This window comes from Solenopsis invicta, chromosome 15, assembly GCF_016802725.1.
Source record: "Solenopsis invicta isolate M01_SB chromosome 15, UNIL_Sinv_3.0, whole genome shotgun sequence".
Taxonomy (NCBI): Eukaryota; Metazoa; Arthropoda; class Insecta; order Hymenoptera; family Formicidae; genus Solenopsis; species Solenopsis invicta.
Genome location: NC_052678.1, coordinates 1,315,224 through 1,338,400, shown reverse-complemented (window position 1 = coordinate 1,338,400; position 23,177 = coordinate 1,315,224). Strand labels below are relative to the sequence as shown.

The 23,177-nt window shown below is 30.1% G+C and overlaps 3 protein-coding genes across 6 annotated transcripts in view; 2 read left to right on the top strand and 1 right to left on the bottom strand.

The window, feature by feature from the left end:
• Positions 1-23,177, bottom strand: part of LOC105201716 (inactive dipeptidyl peptidase 10) — a 223,509-nt gene that overhangs the window by 77,289 nt on the left and 123,043 nt on the right. The window lies entirely within an intron of this gene.
• On the top strand, positions 17,624-21,045 carry LOC113004154. Its single transcript, XM_026136602.2, has 5 exons — positions 17,624-17,948; positions 19,900-20,148; positions 20,257-20,335; positions 20,425-20,697; positions 20,960-21,045. The coding sequence occupies exons 2-5, from the start codon at positions 19,909-19,911 to the stop codon at positions 21,043-21,045; spliced, it is 678 nt and encodes a 225-aa protein (XP_025992387.2). The 5' UTR covers positions 17,624-17,948; positions 19,900-19,908.
• Positions 21,218-22,487, top strand: LOC105201718 (F-box/LRR-repeat protein 2). Its single transcript, XM_026136609.2, has 3 exons — positions 21,218-21,573; positions 21,653-21,974; positions 22,114-22,487. The coding sequence occupies exons 1-3, from the start codon at positions 21,267-21,269 to the stop codon at positions 22,430-22,432; spliced, it is 948 nt and encodes a 315-aa protein (XP_025992394.2). The 5' UTR covers positions 21,218-21,266; the 3' UTR covers positions 22,433-22,487.

Genomic DNA, 23,177 nt, shown 5'->3' with positions numbered 1-23,177 from the left:
GGAGCTCCGGCGAGAGAGAGCGTTGTCCTCGTCGTGGGGGATGCAGGGGTAGCGCGCGCCGTGTTAGATCCGCCGTGTGATGACGTCAGAAGGATTACGTCAGTGGCGCGGCAGACTATGTAGGTACATGCCCCTCGGTGATGGTGGAGAATGGCTGTGCTGCAGAAGGTACTAGGGCGGGGGAGAGAGGACAGAGGGACAGTTGAGAGGTCGGGAGCGGGGCGGGGGGAGCGGGGGGAGTGCACGAGAGGGTGATCGCGGGGTGGATTCGCGGATGCCGCATGGAGGACGGGGCTGACGCAGAATAAGGTCGGCCACCCCGGATCTCCATCCCTCCGGATTTCATTCATCAGTCACAGTAGAGCGTGGCCCGCGCGGACTAACCGGATTAATCCTTTCGCGGTTGTCTGCACGGCTGAAAGGGACAGAATCGAACGCGACTTGTGTCGCGAATTTCCAAAAACGGCGATTACCGGGCGGACGCAGCGGTCACGTCAAAAGTGCTCGTCTATTACGTTGCACGTAACGCGGCAGCGAATTAATGGTCCGGAGGTAGAAGAGGAATTATTTCTCGTTCGCAAGGAAGATAGATAGAAACCAAAAAAAGCTTGGAATTTTCAGGAAATTTCTTTTTTACATTAACTTTTAAATTATATTATACATTTGAACATTTGGTGTCGGCTCTTTATTGGCATTACTTTTGTATATTTGATTCCTTTTATCCTTGGAAATCATAGATCTCCATGAAATAGTTTATTAATACTTAAGGAAATTTTTTCGAATTTTACTTCTAAACTTTAATTCCACGTCTTTCCTTAATTTCTTTGACTTCTTCTTTTTGTTAGATAATACGAAATATCGACAATCGATTAATCCTTAATAGCCAACGTGGGATCACTCGCGTTTGAGCAAAATTTCTCACATTGCGTCCATCGGTACAGTACGTGCTACATCCTGCCTATACCCCGCCTAAAAAAACTTTGTTGGTAGGGGAATATGGCACTGTAGTAGCGCTTTTTAATTGCTATTATTTCAACAGTTACGTCAGTGTGAAAAATTCATAGTGCACGATTGATCCCAGCTTGGCTGGTAAAGTGGTAAAATTGGAAGTAAATAATTTTTTATTTTTTTATAATATTATATTTTATCAATATATTTGCGCAATATTTGTAGCTTTTAACTTTTTATTAATAAAAGTATTTGTTTTTTATGTTATTATAAAAATATTGCATTATTGTGTGTACATATGTATATAGTTTTAAAAAATATATAAATATAAAGATGTGATTTTTACTTTTTAACACTAAATTCGTATTAAAATTCATTAAACTCACAGAATTGAAGCTACATTTATTGAAAATCCTATATTATCAGCTCGTTTTATATTATAAAAATAAACATTTTTCATGTTGCAAAATTAACATTATGTTATGCATCAAAACCAATAGAACATTTTTTAAATAAAAATATGATCCTTTAGTTTTAATTTCTTTTTTGAATCAGTTCTCTATAATGATTTTTAAGAAAGTTATGATTTTTCATAAATTACTCTGCATTTATTTTAACTTTGTTCACATATTTGCCAAAATTATATATGTAGTTTCATCAACTGTTATTGCCATTTCACTTTTTAATCATATACTAAAAGGTTGAAATTAAGTAAAATTACGGTTGAAAACTATCTCATTACAATACATATATTCTTTAATAGAAGCCTAAAACGCGAGTAACGTTGGCTAGTGAGAAACAAAAAATTACGTGTGCTAGTAAGTGTTAAATTATAACGTTCGAAAAAATCACGCTATTGGTAAACAATGGTCTGACAGACCACTATCATGTTTCCACTAATTTTATAAGTTTCTTATAATAAAAGATATATATTTTCAACTATTCTAAATATTTGTAAATAAGAGAGACAGAGAAAGTCATTTTAATGTGAAGATTAGCAAAAAGTCTCATATACAAGGTGTCTCTAAAGTCTGTAGAATTTACTATGTTTTGAAAATGGTGTAAAATTATGATCATGAAATACATGTTCGATCATTTCAAGGGATTTTGTTTTTAATGGGATTGTAAAGATTGCTTCCATTAAAGGATGCTCTTGCAAGACCTCAACTTAAATATTTGAAGTGAAACCCTCCATATTGTAATATATCATTTGAAAGAGCATAAAAAAAAAATTTTTGGAGATTGATACGTTGACTCGCTTTAAAATTATTTATCATCATAGTTCGAAAAAGATTCAAAAAATTGTTTGAAAAATTTATATTGTGTTGGTGTAATATAACATTACACCAGTAAACAAGTTAAAATATGTAAATAATACGTAGACGAAAAAATACGTACATGCCCATACTGCGAAAAAGTAACGTAAACGGTAAATCCTGGCTGTGAAACCGCTACAATTTTTCAACTGTTTCACATTTACACGTTTCCAGAGAATGATAATATGACCACTGCAGTGTTTAGTGGAGACAGATGGCATACGAAGGTACTAAGAGGGCGTTTAAAACGCCTCTTGTGAATGTCGAGAAAGTTATTAATAAGTAAAATATTAATAGCGGTCTGTAAGATCGACATTACAGTTTAAGAATTAATAATAAATATGTACATCTATATGTATACATTTACGTACATTTTTGTGTGACTCGCGAATTTAAGAAAAAGTTAGTGACAATAAAAGACATCATAAAAAAATTATTTAAAAATTTCTAAATTGACGTTTAATCACTTTTCGAATTTGGTACTTCCGGTAAACTAAATTTATGTGTTGCATGTGTAGCATCATTACCTATATTTCATTTAATTCATATTATTTTTTTTTTTAGTTCTTTCATTAATATTCAAAATCTAAATGGCTTATTTTTGTAATTGTATTACTAAGAAATATTAAAAGATATAGAAAAATTTCGTTTTTATGCAGAGGTCAGAAAAAAAAGGAGTAAGAGTAATTTACACGCAATCGCTCTGTTGTAAACCTGTGATATGTCACATTAGTCTTGTGTTGTAATTTCGATTCCTCATGTTAATATTGACATAGTGAATTGAGTCAATTTGCCAACATAGTAGTACAATCATACATTGTAATCAACGTAAAATGATTATTGTAGGTAGTGTAAAAAGCTTAATATTATTAATTATTACTATTTCACGACATACATAAGTGTAGAAGGTTAATAAAGGATCAAGTACAGCAAAATGGAAGTTCACAGCTTTTGCATCCTTCATTCATCTTGATGTCTTGTACATCTCATCTGTTTGGGACATACGGCACTTCTAGCGCACGAGATTAATACAAACGCTCTGTAATTGGGAGGTAATATTTGTGCCTGAGCAGAGCACAAAAAGTGCGTATCTGCATATATTAATTTCTTTAATATTGCATTATTATTATTTCATATATATTTATTGTTCTTATTCGCTAATAAACTTTGTAAACACATCTTATAGTTATTAAGTTATTACTTTATTTTACATCTTACTGATAAATATTATTAGTAAATAAATATTATTAATTATGCGCCGTATATTCCACACAGTGAGTGGTCATATATTCTCCCTTTATACATATAGCAAAATTAATAGGTTTTAAAAATTTTTTTCCAGTATAAGAAAATAAATATTTCACCCAGTCAACACAGTTATGCGTTTACTATGTGATAGCTGTAAGTTTCACATTTTATATAACGTAGAAGTTTCAGCAATGTGTAGTTAAATTTTAATTTCGCCCTTTTTTTTAAATAATGACGATAGTACATTTATATTATCTTATTATAATTAATTACTTTTTGCGTAACGTCTATATAGTTCCAATGTTTATATTTTATATATTAAAGCACATATTTATTATGTATATAAATAATATGTACTCGCACATTTATATTATATAAAAGAAAGCAGTATTTTAGATGCAAGTAATTATGATATAAATATCACAAAATATTTGTTATATAAAGTATTATTTTCAAATTATATAGCGATAACAAATTTTGTCGATTGGGCATATTTCCAATATTTTTTTTTTTTATAATAGTAAGCAGTATAAAATTCTTATTGGTATAGTTTACTTTCCTTAAATAACACTTAATAAATTAAGTTTTAGATAGGTGCGTCATTTATACCAGAGATATACCTAATAACATAAATTTATTTCAAAACTGTATTTAAGAATTCTTTAATCTTATCTGAAATACTTGAATCAAATTCTTTAAAAATCCAAGAATTCTCACGGAATTCTTTCACAAAATTTGTGCGAACACTCTGCAGACGAATCAACTTTTCAATCTTAACAATGCGAAGTGTTTGAGGTAAGGAAGGCTCGAGCCGCCCGACACAATCACGGCTTTATTTCGCCTGTAATAACAGTTGAACCTGAATGATCCGCTCCATGCCGTTTTATTTGATCTGCCTTGTATCGGTATCGTAAATCAATTCCAAATCTCCGCTCCGTAAGAAAACTCGTAAGAAACGCGTACCGAGTAATCGAATTCTCAGTGCGAACACCACGAATGGATCCGCAATTTCGCTAAGCTCACTTCTCCCGAACTTTTTGCAAAAACATCCCGCTTCGCTTACGAGCTATGTGGCGCCAAATTGGTTTGTGAAATATTTCATACGACGCCTCGACCGTTCTCCTTATTTGATCGATCGACGGATCATAGATCGGTTTGCAGTGTGGTCATCGAAATACGACTTTCTTCTGTAATAAACATCATCCACGTATCTATCTTAATATATGACTAATTATAAAACTCTATTAGACAGATTTTTCCATAATTTTTGTCATATGACTAACAATAAGTTTGATTAGATAATTAGTCCTCCTATTTTTCCATTATTTCTCTCTTTAATGATTGTAACTAAGTTTGATTGGATTAACTAAACCTTTCATTTTTGAAAGTCTCTCTTCGATAAGTAATATGATCCTGCTCTGATTAATAAATGATATCACTCTCGGAATTTTCCGGAAGATATAATGTGTCATTGCACAACCTTATATATAGGGTCTATTAAAACTGCAGCGGCAGTTCTCAGGTTCTTGTAAACTATGTATACGCGACAAATCACAGTATAATTGTAATATACAATTAAAGAACTTATTTTACGAGAAAAAAAGAAATAAATTCTTTTCTTTAACATATTGACGAATCGTGTATTTCAGGAAAAGAAACAAGAAGAGATTTTTGAATCCTGCATTGAGAAAGAAAATTTACAATTATTATAGAATTATTATTATTATTATTATTATTATTATTATTATTATTAATTACAGTAATTTAAATATAATTTATAAACGTTTTCATTGCCAACTATATACATATTTATAGTTATTTTAAGTAATGCAAATAACTATTAGTTATTATTATTACGTAAATAGTAAGCGAATGTTAAAAAATACTTATATTCACTGTAATTGTAATGTTTTAATCATCTATTTTATGACATTTTACTGTAGAAATATTTAAAATTATAATTTGTAAACAACTAATTTAACAATATTAGGCTCAAAAAATTAAATTAAATGTGTAAAAGTAATGCCAGTATAGAGCCGATACAAGTTGTTGTGTAATATATAATTTTATTATTTAATAAATTAACAACGTAGATGATTCGGTTCTATGATTTTGATCATCCTTAGCACAAATTGTTACAAGCTCTCAACCTACAACCGACACCATTCTCCTTGACCCATTATACGAGAACTATGGAATATTTTCTAAAAGACTGTTTCCATTTTTTAATGCCTTCCTAAGTATACGTACAAAATTTGATCGTTTCATTAAATTACAGAGTGTCAAACCATCAATAGCATTACTCACGCTTCATTACTGTCAAACTACATTATACGTAAAATGACATAATCCGTAATTAGAAATCATCACGTAAATTTTAGATTGCACACCATTAAAGTACATGAGAACTCAATTTTATTTTTTAATTTTGCATGCAAGGAAGATAACTGACTCAATAATTGAAATGTGTCACAAGCCGTCATGTAAATTGCTTTATAATAACCATCGTTAAGTGATAATGTGCCTATCTTAAGAATTGTAATTATATTACCACACATTGAAGTAATTTATAATGAGAGGATGGCCCAATAATAGGCTCGAAACGTCTACATTATTGATTTATTATAATTTATTAGAATAATAATGTCATGTATTATACACAAACAACGTGTGTCAATTTTATATACTGGCATTATCTTTATACAAACAATTTGCAAAATTTTTTTCATACTTTATATAACTACATACTTTATATAACATAAGATTATTAAGTATTACCAGGAGTGCATAAATTAATATTCTTTTTTAATTAAATTAACTTAACAAGTTTAACTAATTGTTTTATACAGTTAATTTAGTTGCATTAAAAGTTACATGAACAAAGAATTAATTCAGTTAAAAGTTATGTTAAGATTAAATTAAATTAAATTAAAAGTTAGTTTTGAAAAGCATAATTTATATTAAATTAGAAAGTTGTATTTGTTAAAGTTAAATTATTTAAAACAATTATAACATATATCACATAATTTTTTTTAAATATTTTATTTGTAAATTAAGTTTTTAAAATAATAAACATGTTATATATTTTTATATGGAAATGTATTTTTCTTTTATATTTGCTTTTTGTACATAAATACATTTTTAGCTTAAGAGAAAAGTTAATCAGTTAAAGTTTATGTCTTTTAAAAATAATTAGTTGAAATTAAAAATGTATTTATTTAGTCATTTAAAATTAACTAATAATTAGTTGTTGATTTTTTAATTTTACTATTTAACTTTGAACTAATTATTACCCAATCTTGAATAATACTAATTTATTAATATTATAACAGTAATTATAAAAATACTTTCTGTGTTATTGATAAAACATTCATATTATTTCGATATATCGTTATGTGTAATTGCGAACATTATTAAACTTTGTTACAGATGTTAAATTTTTCTTGTACACTGAGAAAGAGTGTTAATTAAAGGTCTATGTAAGAAATGTTAATGTAAGAAAAAAATATGAATAGCATTTGACGTCACTGAGAAAAGTTCAGTATTTGTAATTGTAATTATATGATAAAGTAATTACAGTGAGAAGCTCATAAGCCCGAATTTTCTTTTTAATTATAAAAATAAAGCTTCTCACTGTAATTATTTTATTATACAATTATAATTACAAATACTAAACTTTTCTCAGTGACGTCACATGCTATTCATATATTTTTCTTACATTATTACTCCGGGGGAGAATTATCCCATAAAATTTGTTACACTTTTAAAAACTTTTTACGCTCTCGTCAGCTTTATAGGTCGCAAAGTGTTAGAACAATTGACCTAACATTACTTTAATGTACACGAAATATTTTATTAAATGTTATTTTAAGCTATCAAAAATTTAGTAACAAAAACTTCACTAAACTTGAGTTAACACTCGAGTGAAAATTCACTCACAGTATTCGCCAACGCTACACGGTTAAAAGTATGTTTTGTTATAATTGTATAGGAATATCATCGCCGTAGACGAGCGGGAAAATATTGAGATGTAAGATCCGATAGCAATCTCATGCGAAAATTCTGAATTCACTCTCTGTCACTCATATTTTTCGCATTCATACGTCTGCGACAAGAATCTCTTCCTGCTGAAATGGAGCAGATATAACGGTAAGCTCTGCCAAACGATATTTTGTGTGACGAATTCTGCAGTATCCTCCAAATCTTGTGTCTGCATCGCACTGTCTCTAAGGATGAAATGCGCCGTGACGTATTTTCACTACCCTATGAAGTGGGATCATTATCTTCAAGCCGGAAACAATTACGCTTTTCCAGAAAGTTTCAGCTGCTCGCCGGCTTTCTCTAAATTCTTTTTCTTTCTGTTTATTGCATTCTTGCGAAAAGACCTAGACGATGCGGCTCCGTGAGGAAAATATCGAGTGTTACACAGATCGATACGACCCGCGTCGACCCTTCCGACGTCTTTCCCCTATTACCATCTGGTTTTCATTTCCATGTTACATTTACGTCGTCGGTGTCGATATCGAGAATTTTCCTCTCGAGGCTCGTGAATTACCCAAGAAGTCAAAAAGCGTCAATCCGTAACTGTCGGCTGACAGATAGCTCGTATATACGAGGGCGTTTATCAAATCTGCAGTTTCGCGCGCGGTTCAGCACCTGTTTACTTATTTATCGCTTGCGCTAAAGTTTTTACGGCGTAAAATTAGCCTTTTCAATTATTCCAACGTCGCAACATTATGCGCTCTTTTGCGGACTTCCACCCCGATAACGTAGCAAGGCGTGAATTTTTCAGGTCTTTGATTCCAAGTTAATGCGCGCGGTTGAAAATTACGCAATTTAATTCTCGCTTTAAAGCCTGCTGGTACATCGCGTAATTTATATTTGCGAAAATTTTCGATTTACTCGGGAAGCAGAGATGCAATCCCGTAATCACGTTGTTGCAAAATCCACGAAGATGGTGTATTTTATTACCCCGTATGTAATTTGAATAAAACGCTGTAAGCGCGCGTACGCAAAAGTTATTAATTTAATTATTTAATATATCGGAAGGGGTTGCATTATCAAATATTATAAAATAAGGAAAATTAGGGTGAGATATCAGAATGGAATGAGATATATGAACCTTACTCGCCGGTTAATACATTTTATCTTTTGAATCAGAAAGGGATAAAAGATTTTTCTTGGATTTTTTTCTTAATTTTATTGTAACTTGTTTTATTTTTATGATTACAAAAATAACTATTTAAATAAATTATTTCTCTCACTCCAAAATACTTTTCTTCTTATTAATTATTTCTGAAATCATGCTAAATCAGATATCTTTTGTTGATTCTTAGTTTGCAAACTTTTTGTGGGTTTCTTCAATTGTCCGGTTTTCTTTATTAATATGCCGAACGGCCAGGATTGTTATGTTTAAAACATTCACATTTAAAACAAATGTTAAAAACATATTTTTAAAAATATAAGGAATAAACATAAATTTAGGACATAATATTCGCATACTTATTTTTAATTATATGTAATAAACATTATATTTAATTATATGTAATAACATTCCTCATAAATGTTATAAAAAAGAATCATCTTATTTATAAAATATAAAATATAAAGCTTTATAACAATATTTAAAATTTTACAAGGAACTAAATAAAAATTACGTGTTTCGTTATTATTTATATTTTAATGCGCAAGTATAGATGTTTTTAGCAATTAAATAATATATTCTTTTTATATTGAAATATATAGATTCTTTAATTATATTAAACTTAAATTAAAATATGCTGAAGAGAATTCGAATTTGGGTCGAAATGTTTGCGCATTCAAGTAATGTGTACATATGTATTGATTGCTGTAATATACACTCTATAGCTCACAGAAAAATAATAATATTGACTCAGACAGAAAATTTTTGTGAATTTAATTATTATTCTCAGAGCCTTATTTTATTATATTATTTATATTAAATTTATTTTTTAATATAATAGAGAGAGATATTTTGACCGTTGCTGTATCAATACAAATTGAACAAGAATGCCTACTACGGTCGCTGCTAGATATTCGTGCTTGTATTGTTTGTGTGATTTTATATACTTTCCTCAATTATTTTTTAATGTTTATTTTTATTAAAAGTCAAAATAAACATCTTAAAAGCTACTGCAAAGCTGTTTTTTTTTTTAAGAATATAGCCATTGATCATATAACTCTTTTTATTTTTTATGTTATTATATATATTATTGAAATTTTTATACAAAAATGAAACTAAATTTAGAAATAATTATTACTTATCAAATTCCCATATTAACTCTTTATGACCACTTAAAAATTGCGTAATAGTCACACTGGGGGTAAAATGACTCAAACGCATTTACCCATAAAAAATGGGGAAAGTAAAAATTTTTGAAAAATAAGTTTTTTACTAAAAAGTCATAATATTTTTAATTTTTAGTTTTTACAATTTCTTTAAAATTTTTTTTATAAAAATTTAATTACATTCCACAGATATGACACTTTCAGAAAAAAAAAACAGTATAATATTTCGCAAAATTCTTAAAACTGTACTTATTCAGTACAAAAAAAATATTGTATAAAAGAGTAGACATTTATTTAATGCATAATACAACTATTATACTAATTCTTGCTTGAATTGTCACTATAATTATAAAATAATACATAAGTAACAAAAAAATTAAATTTAAATGCATTAGAGCATCAATTTTTTGGGTTTCAGTGAACCCCGAGTAATCACGAAGAATTAAATAAGAAAACAATGTTTTAAAAAAAGAACATGATTTTTATCAACTCTAAAAATAATCGAAGAATAAATAGCTTCCATATTGCTAAACTGTTGGATGAAATTTCAAGTTCGTTTATCAATAGTAAAGACGCGTGAAGCTTAAATCAACAGATTCGACGCGAATTGAACGTATATGCGTACCGGCTTGCCAACTATGACGTACGTACAAACACGGTATCCATCTGAAGCTTGTTATTGCGTATTACATGCATGTATAGACGCACGTATAGCAAATAACTGTGAGATGAATACGCTGGACCGCGCGGCATCGTTCTTTTTCTTATGTTATGACGGATTTATATCTCTCGCCAGATTCGTTCCGAAATGTATTTCATTTCGCGAAAGACAATTTTGAGAAAGACAATTTGAGAAACAAATGAGGCGTTTGTTTCTAAGGAGCTTTAGTCTATTTTGTCTCTCTCTCAAAGCATCTTGCTTGACTGAATTGCTCACACTGTTATACGGAGGTACACATTTGCTTAATGCGAATCATACGTATACACTCCGCCGTGAGCTACCGATATTATACCTTCTGGGGTCCGTATCGCAAAGCTCTTGCAACCGCAAGTAAATATCCGGATAGAAATTTGACATGTCTGTAGTAATAATTTACATTTACAGTCGTTAAAATCGTATGTTCCGAGTCATTTGAATCTAAAATACGAACAATAGCGTCCGTCAAGGTTTGTATCAATTGTAAAATTTGTTTTTTTTTTGTTCGAGTATAGATATTGGCGGGATAGAATTTTATTTGCTCATCCCACTTGTTTTAACAAATCACACAAATTGGCACATATTGTCTTCCTAAAGAATAAAAAATCTGATTTTTTTATTGTAAAACGTTCATGTTAATCTTTTTTCATACAAATTTCCAGTAATTTCTATTAGAATAAGAATTAGTCACAAATATTACTACAATGAGAGAAACAATAATTGCAATTACCCTGATTTAATGAAAATTTGTTATTATTTTTGATGCCAACTGCATATTTGCAGTGGTTTCAAATTATAGTTATTGTTATAATTACAGTTATTGTATTGGATGAGAAGTAATTTTACAGCTCTCCATTTATATTTTGTACAATAACTTGGTTAATAATCAATATTTTAAATTGAAAACTTAACGATTGTATTCATCAAATTGTTCTTCAATAGATTCTAGATTCAAAATTATGATATATTTATTATATTGAATATTATTTATAAACATGTATAGCAACTGAATAATGAGTCGAAAACAAACAAGGGTAATATGGCCCATTATAAAAATAAATTAAAAAAAAAATAATAATTTTAATTTAAAGAACATAATGTTTTGTGATAAAATTATAGATTTATTCAAAATAAAGAAAAAATTATTAGAATACATGCAAATCTTATATTTATTGTAATTAAGAATAATAAATATAATTATCTATTTAATATTCGCTTCCTATTTACGCAATAATGACAACTAATAACTATTTGCACGATTAAAACAATTATACGTATATACACTGAAATATCTTAATATTAGAATATCTCAAAATAGTAGGTATTAAAAAATTCTATATGTGCTCAATGTATGTGAGTAGTGTGAGTGGGGAGAGAGGTATAATCGTGTTTCACGGTTTTCATGGTTTGAGAATTAACTTTATATTTTTTTATCGTTTAAATATTAATATGGTAAAATATCAAGGTGTGAATAATAAAAATAAACGTTATAAAATAAAGATTTTATATAATAAATGCAGTCATAATTATAGTAAATGTATTTTTTAAAGGTTCGCCTACTATTTACGTAGTAATAACAACTAATAACCATGATTTGCATAGTTAAAACAACTATAAGCATAATTTGCATCGGCTGTGTATTATAATTAAATTATAATTGTAATAATTTATACATGTATCCCTTACGGAAATGAACTATTGGAAAGCCAATAATCACTATTGACTTACAATAATGATTATTCATTTTCTAATAGTAATTATGCATCCAATAATTGGATGATTCGCAATAATCATTTTCTAATAGTTTTTAAATAAGTGATTATTAATTTCATAATGAGATTATTTACAGATTATTCCCCAATAGTTCTTTTATGGAATGATTATTGATTTCATAATCAGGTTATTTGCAATAACCACTGCTCAATAGTTTTTAATTGTAGTGATTATTAATTCCAAATCAGATTGTTTGCAATAATCATTCCCCAATAATTCTCTTATAAAATGATTATTGATTCCATTAATCAGATTATTTTCAATAATCACCAGTACACTATTTTTAATAGTTAATATATAAATGATTATTAATTGACTATCCACAATAAACCCAAGATCTGGATCGTTTTATATACGTTTATTAAACGCAAGTATGGTATAAAACAGGTATAGGTATATGACAAATATGTATATAGGTAAAACGGTTTTTATACATTAGAGCAATATACGTTTATAATAATCGTTCTTATTACGTGTATGTAATACGGAACGTATTTTATACGTTGAAAAATGATTTATATAATGCCAGAATTGTATTTACGTTTATAATACGTATAGAAATACTATCAAATATTATCATATACTAATTAAATAAACGTTTCTTAAATACGTTTATGATTTGTAAAAGTTGTTTTTTTTTAAATAACGTATCAAAAATAAGATTTAATATCCAGGTATAATATACTTTTTAAATATGTTAATAAAAGTTTGAGCGTAAATTATATTTACACGTTTTCATTGCAACAATATTTATAAACGAATAATAAACGTATTTTATACCACATTCGGTATAACTAATTAAAGATTTATTGAAAACGTATATTATTATATGAAATAAAAAACATTTATAAATTATTTCGGAAATATTGAATACGGTTAAAATCCAAGACATTCAATTGTTAATAGTTATTTTACACGTAAAAAAATATTACGCTGTTCTCGAAAATTGAGCGATTTGCTTTGGTTTTGAATCTCCAAACTTTTTCGCGACACCAGTTTTCGCGTCTTCGCGGCTTGCGCGGCTTCTACTAGGTGGCTACACCGCGAGGAATCTTCTCGTGAGTTGAATGCGGCCACAGGCGTTATATCTAGGCGCCACTGCAACCATCTTTCCAAATCGCATTTCAATGAAACTTTTGGGAACTAATTGTTGTAACCTCGAAACAAATATTTGCTCTCGTTTTTTTCTAATGTGATGTGTATGTGGAATGCTGTTTCACATAAAATTTTATATTTTTACATGTAAACAACAATTTGTATTCTTATTAAATCTTGTACATAAATGTTTAATTCAGATTTAATCTTTTTTTAATCCTTTTGAACAAAAACGAAAAAATATTTTTTTGGAAACTATAATTTATTACGTTTAAATTATTGATTTATCAATACATATTTTATACTACTATATAATCGTAGTGATTATTGGTGACTAGCAATAATTTTTCAATAGTTCTGTGTAATAGTTTGTCCCAATAATCCGCGAAAAAACTATGACAAATAATCCAATAGTTTTATTAATAGCTTTACTAATAGTCCATTTCCGTAAGGGATATTAGGTGTACAACTTAATTCTCGGCCCTTACATTTAACAAAGCACGTATTAAAATTAAAATTTTTTTCTCGTCATATAATTTTAAAACGTCATCCTTCAGCTTTAAAACGAGGTTTTAATAATAGTTGACGGTGCTATTAAAACCTTAAGAAACAATAGTAAAAACTATATTGTTCGAAAAGCAACATCTGTGGCACTAACTTTTCGCACTTCAACTAAACTAAAGATAAATGTTAGTGAAACTGAAGAAATGATTTGTTTGGCTTTAAGTGAAAATACTGTACCTTGTAGTACACGAACTGGCAGAAATGGCGCTGACGCTTAGTTACCGCGCACACGCAAAATCGCGCACGTACAGTGCGTTGCATTGATGCCTGGGGTACCGATTTTAAGGACCACGTTTCTTTTTTAGTTATTTTTACGTTCATGACCAAATGCTGCCGTCAATGATCACCGCAGCATTTAGTCATGAACATAAAAATAATCAAGAAAGAAACCTGCCCAGCCAGAAATGATTAGTCGAATCGACGTCGATTCGACGTCGATAACACTGGTCGATCGACGATCAAAATGTGTAGTCGATTCGACTTAAAAATGAGCTCAAATTTCGACCAGTCATCGACAAGTCGATTTGATATCGAATTAATACTAATTCCCAGCGAGAAATGACCTATCGGATCAACATCGAAATAACATCATTTTGATGATTTCGATGTCGAATCGATATCGAATTGACGTCGATTTTGTTATCATTTCTCACTGGGAATATCTAAAGATGAGATTATAACAGGTAATATTAACGTGAACTTAAGTAATATCGAATTGCTATTTATTACTGTAATATATTACTTTAATATGTGAATAAAATGTTGAGTGAAAATATAAATGCATATGTGTATTTGCCAAACAAAATATAATTAGAAATGCTTATCTATTTCTTTGAACTTTTTATCACGTCTTCCAAAACTTTCATCATCTTGTTTTTTGATATAGAGCATTTTTTAACCATTGTTCTATGTATAATGATAAATTCGAAACAGATACATTAGGTCTCTTGTTATGAATTGCGCCTAGAAATAAAATGTTATGTGTAAAATTACTAATAGACGCAAATAAGAAATATTTGAAGGCAAAGTACTTTCCTACTGTTATAAAAAATACAATTAAAATTTATAAAGTAATATATATTCACTTATAATCACTTCCCACAACAGTAATTTGCAAAAAGGTCTCTTTTGATTGCCATTGCCTCGAAAATTGTATTTACATGCAAGAAAATTTATATGTAAATAAATATACATATAATTATATAAAATTGTATATATAATTACATATAATATAATTATATATACGGACATATTTTACATATATATGTACATAATTATATAATGATTATATATAAAAAAAATTTTTTTCGAGTGTCATTCTTTTATAACAAATGTAACAATTTTTAAGATCCATTTATTGCTATTAAAAAGTTGTTAAATCATGCAAATGATATATGCATCACACAATTTGCAGATCAAGATTATATACAGGTTATAAGTTGATTTAATTGTGTATGCAAAAGAACACATATCGCATTCCAATATCTCAACTTTTTAGTGCATAGAAACAATGTAATAAAAAAGTAAAATATATACTGCGCGCTCCAATTTATGTTGATCTACGTAAAATTGAATAAAAGTCAATAGAAATTTTACAAAAATATTTGCAATTAGTCAATAAACAATTTTTATGACAAAGTAGAAAATGATAAAAATATCGACTAGTTTTTGACCATCGACCATTTATCGACGCATCGACGTCGAATCGACGTCGATTCGACTAATCATTTCTGGCTGGGGTGGTTCCTAAAATACCCCAGGCATCAATGCAACGCACTGTATAGTCGTGAGCTAAAAAGTTGCAACACATTTTTTTTTTATAGTTTTTGGAATGTAGACTTGCTCATCAAACAGCGAACGTAATTGGTTTTTACCTGTGGATCCAACCAATTACGTTCATCAATCGATAAACAAGTTTACATTCTAAAAACCATCGAAGAAAATGTGTTGCAACCTTTTAGCTCACAACTGTACACCCAAAGACTTTGATTCTGTCCATGAGGAAATTTTCCAAACTGAGAAGTCACCACTTTCTACATACTCGCAGTTCATGATTAATGAAACGACTAAAGCTTATTGGTTGTTACGTTAATCATGAACTGTAAGTATGTAGAAAGATAGCGTCTTCTCAGTTTGGAAAATTTCCCCATGGACAGAATCAAAGTCCTTGGGTGTACGTGTTTTGTGGTAGTGCAGCAAAGATCAGTGAGCGGACAAAAAGTAGTAGGGGCGCTATGATAGTGCATTCTCTTTAGCATTCTCCTCACTGGATGCTGAGTCAAGAGAAAGACATGAAACGACATGATAGATCTGTTCGAGTTGCTTGAAATCCCCAAAAATTTTTGCACTCGAGATGAAATAAATATATATTCGATCGTAAGAAAGAGAGAGACGACAAAGAAATTAATTCAAAAAGGGAAGCTACACGAACAGGCCTGATGTTATGGAGAAAGGCCTGTCGCACATGAAATGCATAACATAGCATAAGCGTAGCATAAGGCCTCTGGACCAATGGGAATCTTATGTAAATCAATATGGCAACTTTATGCTGGATGCTCATTGGTCCATCAGTTTTATGTTGTGCTTATGTTATGTTATGCATTCATGTGCGAGGCCCTAAACTCGGTGTCTTTTGCTATGCGCCTATACGAGCGGTATAGGGGATACTACAATTGGTCACGCGCTGTTTCAATTTTTAATTGCATAAAGAAATTTACCCGGATACGAAGATCCGTTTGAAAAATAATGTAAATAGAATTACGATTCTCAGTAATAAATTAAAATTGTTATTACGGCAATATAGCTTCTATTTGTGTCAACAACATCACGCGCACCTCCAATGGCTAAATGGTAAAAAATTTAAACACGAAGTCGCATTTCGCCGGTAAAATAAGAAGAAAGAGAGAGATAGAATATGATACAATGTATGAACTTAGCAAAGTTCAAAACCATTAAGTAATGTAGTTTTGTAATTACAAGTAGTTTTGAATTTTACTAAGTTCATGCGTTATATCATATTCCATCTCTCTCTTCCTTCCTGTTTTACTGGCGAAATGCGACTTTGTATTTCAATTTTGTGTCATTTAGCCATTGGAGATGTGCGTGACAAATGGCCAATCGACAGTCCATAGTTATATAGTCAAAGAGAGAATTACATACATGGTGATTCAGAACGACCCATGTGTCCCTGTAAAGACGTATTCTTGAATAAATTCTGAGATGATTTTCCCTGTACGAAAATTTTGTCCGACACTTACTTTTTGAATAATAAAAGGATAAAGTTAGCGAATCACGGGCCGTGTACACATGGTAGACAAAGGCGGCGCAACTCACCGTCCGACACGGGTAAGCGCCCGCGTCGGATAGAGTCCCTAGAAGTAGAGAGTCTGGACATCTCGGGGTTCCACGTGATTGGACTGCACCTAAAATGGCAGCACCAATACGGATCCCTGTTTAATCCTCTTTAGCCAATGCGATAACAGCATACACACGTTCAAGTGCACACAATGATAAACATACACACATATAAAGCTCACGTACATACACTGACATATTCATCACCAACATTTTAGGGGCAGATGTCCAGACTCTCTACTTCTAGGGACTCTATTCTGAATCACCCTGTATATCATGTTGACTCTTAGAACTTAACCTACTTGATTATTGTCGAGCACAGTCTTTGTGTTGGACCACGTTGGGTTGAGTAGGTTACGCGTTTCTTATTCCAAGTGATTTCGGGTCGAATAATTAACTGCTAAATAATTATAATAAAGTAATAGAATCGTTCGTAAATCGTTCTTGTGCCATTCATCAAGTGTATGAGTAAATCTGTGAGTGTTACAAGTTCTCTGATACAATTTATAAGAGAGAAACGAACTTGCTGTATTTCTTGAAATTAATTCGTCGCATATTGGAACGTGAGGCGTCTTTATGTTACTTTTCCCGAATTGTGTGAATTTATCCAAGTTTCAACAGTCAAAACATCGAATTTCTACAAGGTAAATGGCAGAGAGAGCGAGAGAGAGAGAGAGAGAGAGAGAGAGAGAGAGAGCGAGCGAGAGAGAGAGAGAGAGAGAGAGAGAGAGAGCGAGAGAGAGAGAGAGAGAGAGAGAGAGAGAGAGAGAGAGCAAGCGAGAGAGAGAGAGAGCGAGCAAGCGAGAGAGAGAGAGAGAGAGCAAGCGAGAGAGAGAGAGAGAGAGAGAGAGAGAGAGAGAGAGAGAGAGAGAGAGAGAGAGCGAGCAAGCGAGAGAGAGAGAGAGAGCAAGCGAGAGAGAGAGAGAGAGAGAGAGAGAGAGCAAGCGAGAGAGAGAGAGAGAGCGAGAGAGAAAGAGAGCGAGCAAGCGAGAGAGAGAGAGAGAGAGAGAGAGAGAGAGAGAGAGAGAGAGAGAGAGAGAGAGAGAGAGCGAGCAAGCGAGAGTGAGAGAGGGGGGGGGTATGTTAGAGCTCTATATTAAAAGAGTAGCGGAATCCTTTTATCTTAAGCGATGCCGACTGCAACCGCTATGATGAACCTAATGGTCTCACATAACTCATCCAAGCGTTCAGTGATTTTGGTTTTTACACTTTTTAGCCAACCAGCATTAGGTCCAAGAATCGGTTGGTTGCGTTACTCTTCTAATATAGAGCTCTAGGTGTGTGCGTGTGTGTCTGCACGCGCACGCGTGTGCATGTGTATTTTATGTGAATTAGAATAGTTCTCATTGTCAGATAGTTGATCGCAAAGAGTGCGCCGCGTCGGACGATGAGTTGCACCGCGCCGCCACTGTTTACTATGTCTATACGGCACGTAATTCACTAACTTTATTTTGTTATAATTTCAAAAGTAAAAATTTGGACAAAATTTTTGTAGAGAAAAAATCGTCTCAGAATTTAATCAAGAATACGTCTTTATAAAGACATGGGGTTGTGCTGAATCACCTTGTAAATAAACAGAATTTCTTTCTTAATATAATTCTCATTATGCATTATTACAATAATTTATTTTATTATTATTATAAAAGCATCCGATTTAGGGGAACACATTGCCATCCCTGAGCAGGTGAAATTTTAAACCTTTCATTTAAACTCTTCCCATTTGAAAATTATTATAGCTTTGACAAAATTTTTGTCTTAAAATCTTAAAAATTTGTCATTAAAAACATTATTGTCAGATTTGGTATACCCTGTACAGCATACAGAAATTGATTAATATTTTGTGCATTTTGCATAGTTTGTATATTTGTACCACATTTTTATTTAAAAAATGCCGACAGGTAATTAAATAATAGTTTTTAACACGTTTTCTTACAGTAATTTTAAAAATAATAATAAAATGCATTAGTATTCATTTATTCGTTAAATTGATCCATAATTGCTGAAAATACTGTTTTAATATTTTCAAAAGCAATTTTATATTTATTATGTCATAATTCACAAAAAAATATTTGTGTATTGTTGGAATATGATTAATTTTGTAATGTGTTACAAATTAACAACTGAATTCGTTACATACATGCAGACTTTGATAGATTATACAGCTTCGTGAAACTCTTATTTGGAACTACTTTTTCGATTGAAAAGATTCAAAATATATTCAGTTGAATTAAAATGGACTAACAAATTTATAATCTATTTAAATCTATTTCTGTTTACTGGGAATGCCAGCAATAATTTTCATACCTTATAACTAAAAAATATTAATAAAAAATGTATTTTATTATATCGTTTTAAAACTTCGGAATAAGCTATCAAAAAATATAATGAAAAATATGTAGAGATATCTATTTATAAAAGTAAAAGTGACCTTTACGTGGTCATATTAATATTACTACATAGTACGCCACTTAAACCTTACAACTTTGTATAAAATATTTTTTTTGAACATGCTTTGTTTTTGAAATATTTGTTTCTAGACTTTCTGACCACTCTGTATGTTACAAAAATACTTAAAGATTATTCATCTTCTTTTAGAGAGAAAATATGACAACAGTCACATTTAAAAATGCTCCTTTTTACTATAAGGAGACTAAGAAATATCCTTACATCGACAAAATATCCGTGGGAAACGATGATTATAAAACAGATTTTGTTTATGAATTTGTAAAAAATAAATTTGTTTACCAACCATTGAATGATCGTTACACATCTTTTTTTAATAATATAATTGGACCACCTAAGAAATGTACAAATTATGACAATTTTAATCAGCCGTTGGCCGAGGTATGTATATTACTGACTACTACTATAACACATTATATATCTTCAATTGCCAGTATTCTAACATTATGCTACATTTTAAAATATTTAACAATTTGTAACTTTTGATAGCTGGACGAAGTAAATCCAAAATCAACTGATTACCAATTTCTGATGTCGAATGGGGAAAATATGGATACAAATTTTATTAGTATGCATTATCTAAATTGATAGATAAGATTCCGTTAAAAGTTTAGTTCTCTTTTTAAAAAGATTATAATTATATTTCCTATTTTGCAGATATCGAGTTTCACGAAGCTATATATCCTATTAAAGTCTGCATGTATGTAATGAATTATCCTCACGATTTAGTTCGAATTTGGGCTCAAAATTCTGATAATCAGTGGTTTCTGTTATGGCATAAAAATATTTATGCAGAATACAACAGAGCTTTAAGACAGTTTTTACCGCCTTTAAAAATGCATACATTTAAAACTAAAGTGCTGAGACTGGAATTTCACAATACCATTTTGAATTTTGATTGGATACAATTAGATGCTGTACTGCTTATCGGTACATCAGAATTGATACTTCCTAAAAATCCTAAACAAGATTTAATTTATGTGTTAAAAAATATCAGATATTCTAATATGTATGTTCTTAATTTAACACCACATAATATATTTGACCACATGGATATATACTATCTCCAAAAAAAATTTCACGAATATTGCATTATTTCTAAAAGGTACAGTCATGGACTTTAAATAAGAAATTCAATACTTTTTTTATTCTCTTAAAAATAAAAATTAATTTGTTCAAATGTTGCTTGCAGGAATACAAAGAGTTTTCGTAAGTGTGAACTTGAATATAAGCAAGTATCTCAATCTAAGCAGGAATATAATCGTTGCTTTCCGTTAAAAGATGAATCGGAAGATATTCAATTCTCTTCGGATAAATCCAAGGAGCTGTCATATTCCACTTTTTCTATGTTTCCGGTAAAGTATTTTAAGAAACTTATTTATCACAATAATATATACTGTAATATTATTTCATATGTATTAAAGTTATATATTTTATTTTTGCAGAATGAAATAATATTAAAAATATTAAAGAGTTTAGATTTGAAGTCATTAAGTTGCATGAGTAGAGTAAATAAACACTTATATAATTTATCACGGGATCCCCTGCTTTATAAAAATTTGAACATAAGAGATGCACACTTTACGTATTGGAACTCTGATTTATCTAGTAAATTGCGTTATTTTGCTCCTAAATGCAAATATATGTCACAATTGGATCTGTCATTTTGTTTGTTTCCTGCTTCGGAATTTATTGTATTTCTTGATACTTGTGGCAGACACTTAACGCACTTAAAACTAAATTACTGTCGTTCTATCAATGACTTGACTATACGTAAAATTTCAAAGATATGTAAAAATTTGAAAGGTATGTATGTATGTAAATATAATTGTTATAATTACAGATGAAATGTATATGATTAATTTATATATTCTTTTCGTATTAGGATTAGATCTAAATTGCTGTCAAGATGTAACCAGCAATGGAATTTTGTACCTCGAAAAACTAAAATTTTTGGAACGTTTACATCTTCAAGAGATAGAATATATAAAAACTGATACTCTTTGTAATGTACTAAAAAAAAATCGAGAGATGCGTGATTTGAATTTAGCAGGCGTAATAATAAATAAGGACGCAGTTGCAATAGAATTGAAAAATTCATGTCCAAATTTGAGAAGGATAAATTTCACATCAGCAGACTTTGTTACACGCCAAGGTATTGATGCACTTGTTGACTGTAAGAATTTACAGGAATTGAATATTGGGTGGTACGTATGTGACAGTTTTTTTAAATCCATATTACATATTTTTATTGAAAATTTGATCTGTTTTACATGCATTTTGAAACAGCTACATCTTATTTGCAATTGCAGAACCAACATAATCATAACTTTTTATTTACAACAGGATTATAAATAAAGTGGATTGGAATAGTGATAGCTTCTCTAGATTGCTATCCTCCTGTCAACGCTTGGAAAAGATCAACTTGGAGTATTGTATTGCATTCACCGAGCGTGATTTGAGAGCACTAATGCTATGCAAAAACTTAAAATACTTAAATTTGTCAGGCATAGATTCTGTGACACCTGACCTGTGTTGCGAAATTTTGTTAAAGTGTGCAAAACTGGAAAAGATTGTTTTTGATCGTTCGTGTCGTCTTATTAGTAAGAGTTTGGTAGACCAATGGAACGAAGAATATCAGCATGTCTTATTTATATATCTATAGTATAATTATTTAAAAATTATAACAATAAAATTATAATAAATTATATTGCAATAAATTATCTTCTTTATTTTTCCGATTTATCACAAATATGGTAATTGTTTAGAATATGGATCTTACCACAAATTTTGATATACTCATTCGATGCGTTTTGATACAAAATGACAGAATCTGGCAGAAAGAAAAAAAGCGCTCAGCCTCCCGAAACGAATTATTAACATACTAAAATATATCTAGTAAACAAAAATTAATTAAAATTGATAAAAATAAATTTATTTCTATATTTTCAAATTTGCGCTTCAAATTTGATGAGTCCATTTGAATCCAAAATTAATATATAAGATATGAATCTATCTTTTAAAATACTGTATAACTCAATTTGTATTTTAATTAATTTAAATTCAAAAATAATATGAAACTGTCATGAATCCATACGAATTCAGAATGATGAATAGCGCATTTCGCAGTTTAATTCATTTAAGTTCATTTGAATCCCAAAGTACTTACTCTATTCTTGGAAACTATTACTTTATGTTTAGACATAATTTTAATTAATTAATCAAATTGGTGCACCTTTTTAAACAATTACTTTTTAAGGTAATCTGTATCAGAAAATAATTTTAATTCTATAAATTTATAAAAATGTCAACATTATTTGACAAGCCAGTTTACTTTGTAATTGATGTAAAACAATGTTTTAAGAATGAACTCTGATAAAATTGTCAGATTTTGATTTTTCTTAAATTTC

Coding starts and splice junctions, on each gene's coding strand:
- LOC113004154 (XM_026136602.2), top strand. CDS start 19,909: ATGACAACAGTCACATTTAAAAATGCTCCTTTTTACTATAAGGAGACT. Junction 20,336..20,424: donor TATGGATACAAATTTTATTA/GTATGCATTATC, acceptor CCTATTTTGCAG/ATATCGAGTTTCACGAAGCT. Junction 20,698..20,959: donor AGATGCTGTACTGCTTATCG/GTACATCAGAAT, acceptor TGTTGCTTGCAG/GAATACAAAGAGTTTTCGTA.
- LOC105201718 (XM_026136609.2), top strand. CDS start 21,267: ATGAGTAGAGTAAATAAACACTTATATAATTTATCACGGGATCCCCTG. Junction 21,574..21,652: donor GATATGTAAAAATTTGAAAG/GTATGTATGTAT, acceptor TTTTCGTATTAG/GATTAGATCTAAATTGCTGT. Junction 21,975..22,113: donor CAGGAATTGAATATTGGGTG/GTACGTATGTGA, acceptor TATTTACAACAG/GATTATAAATAAAGTGGATT.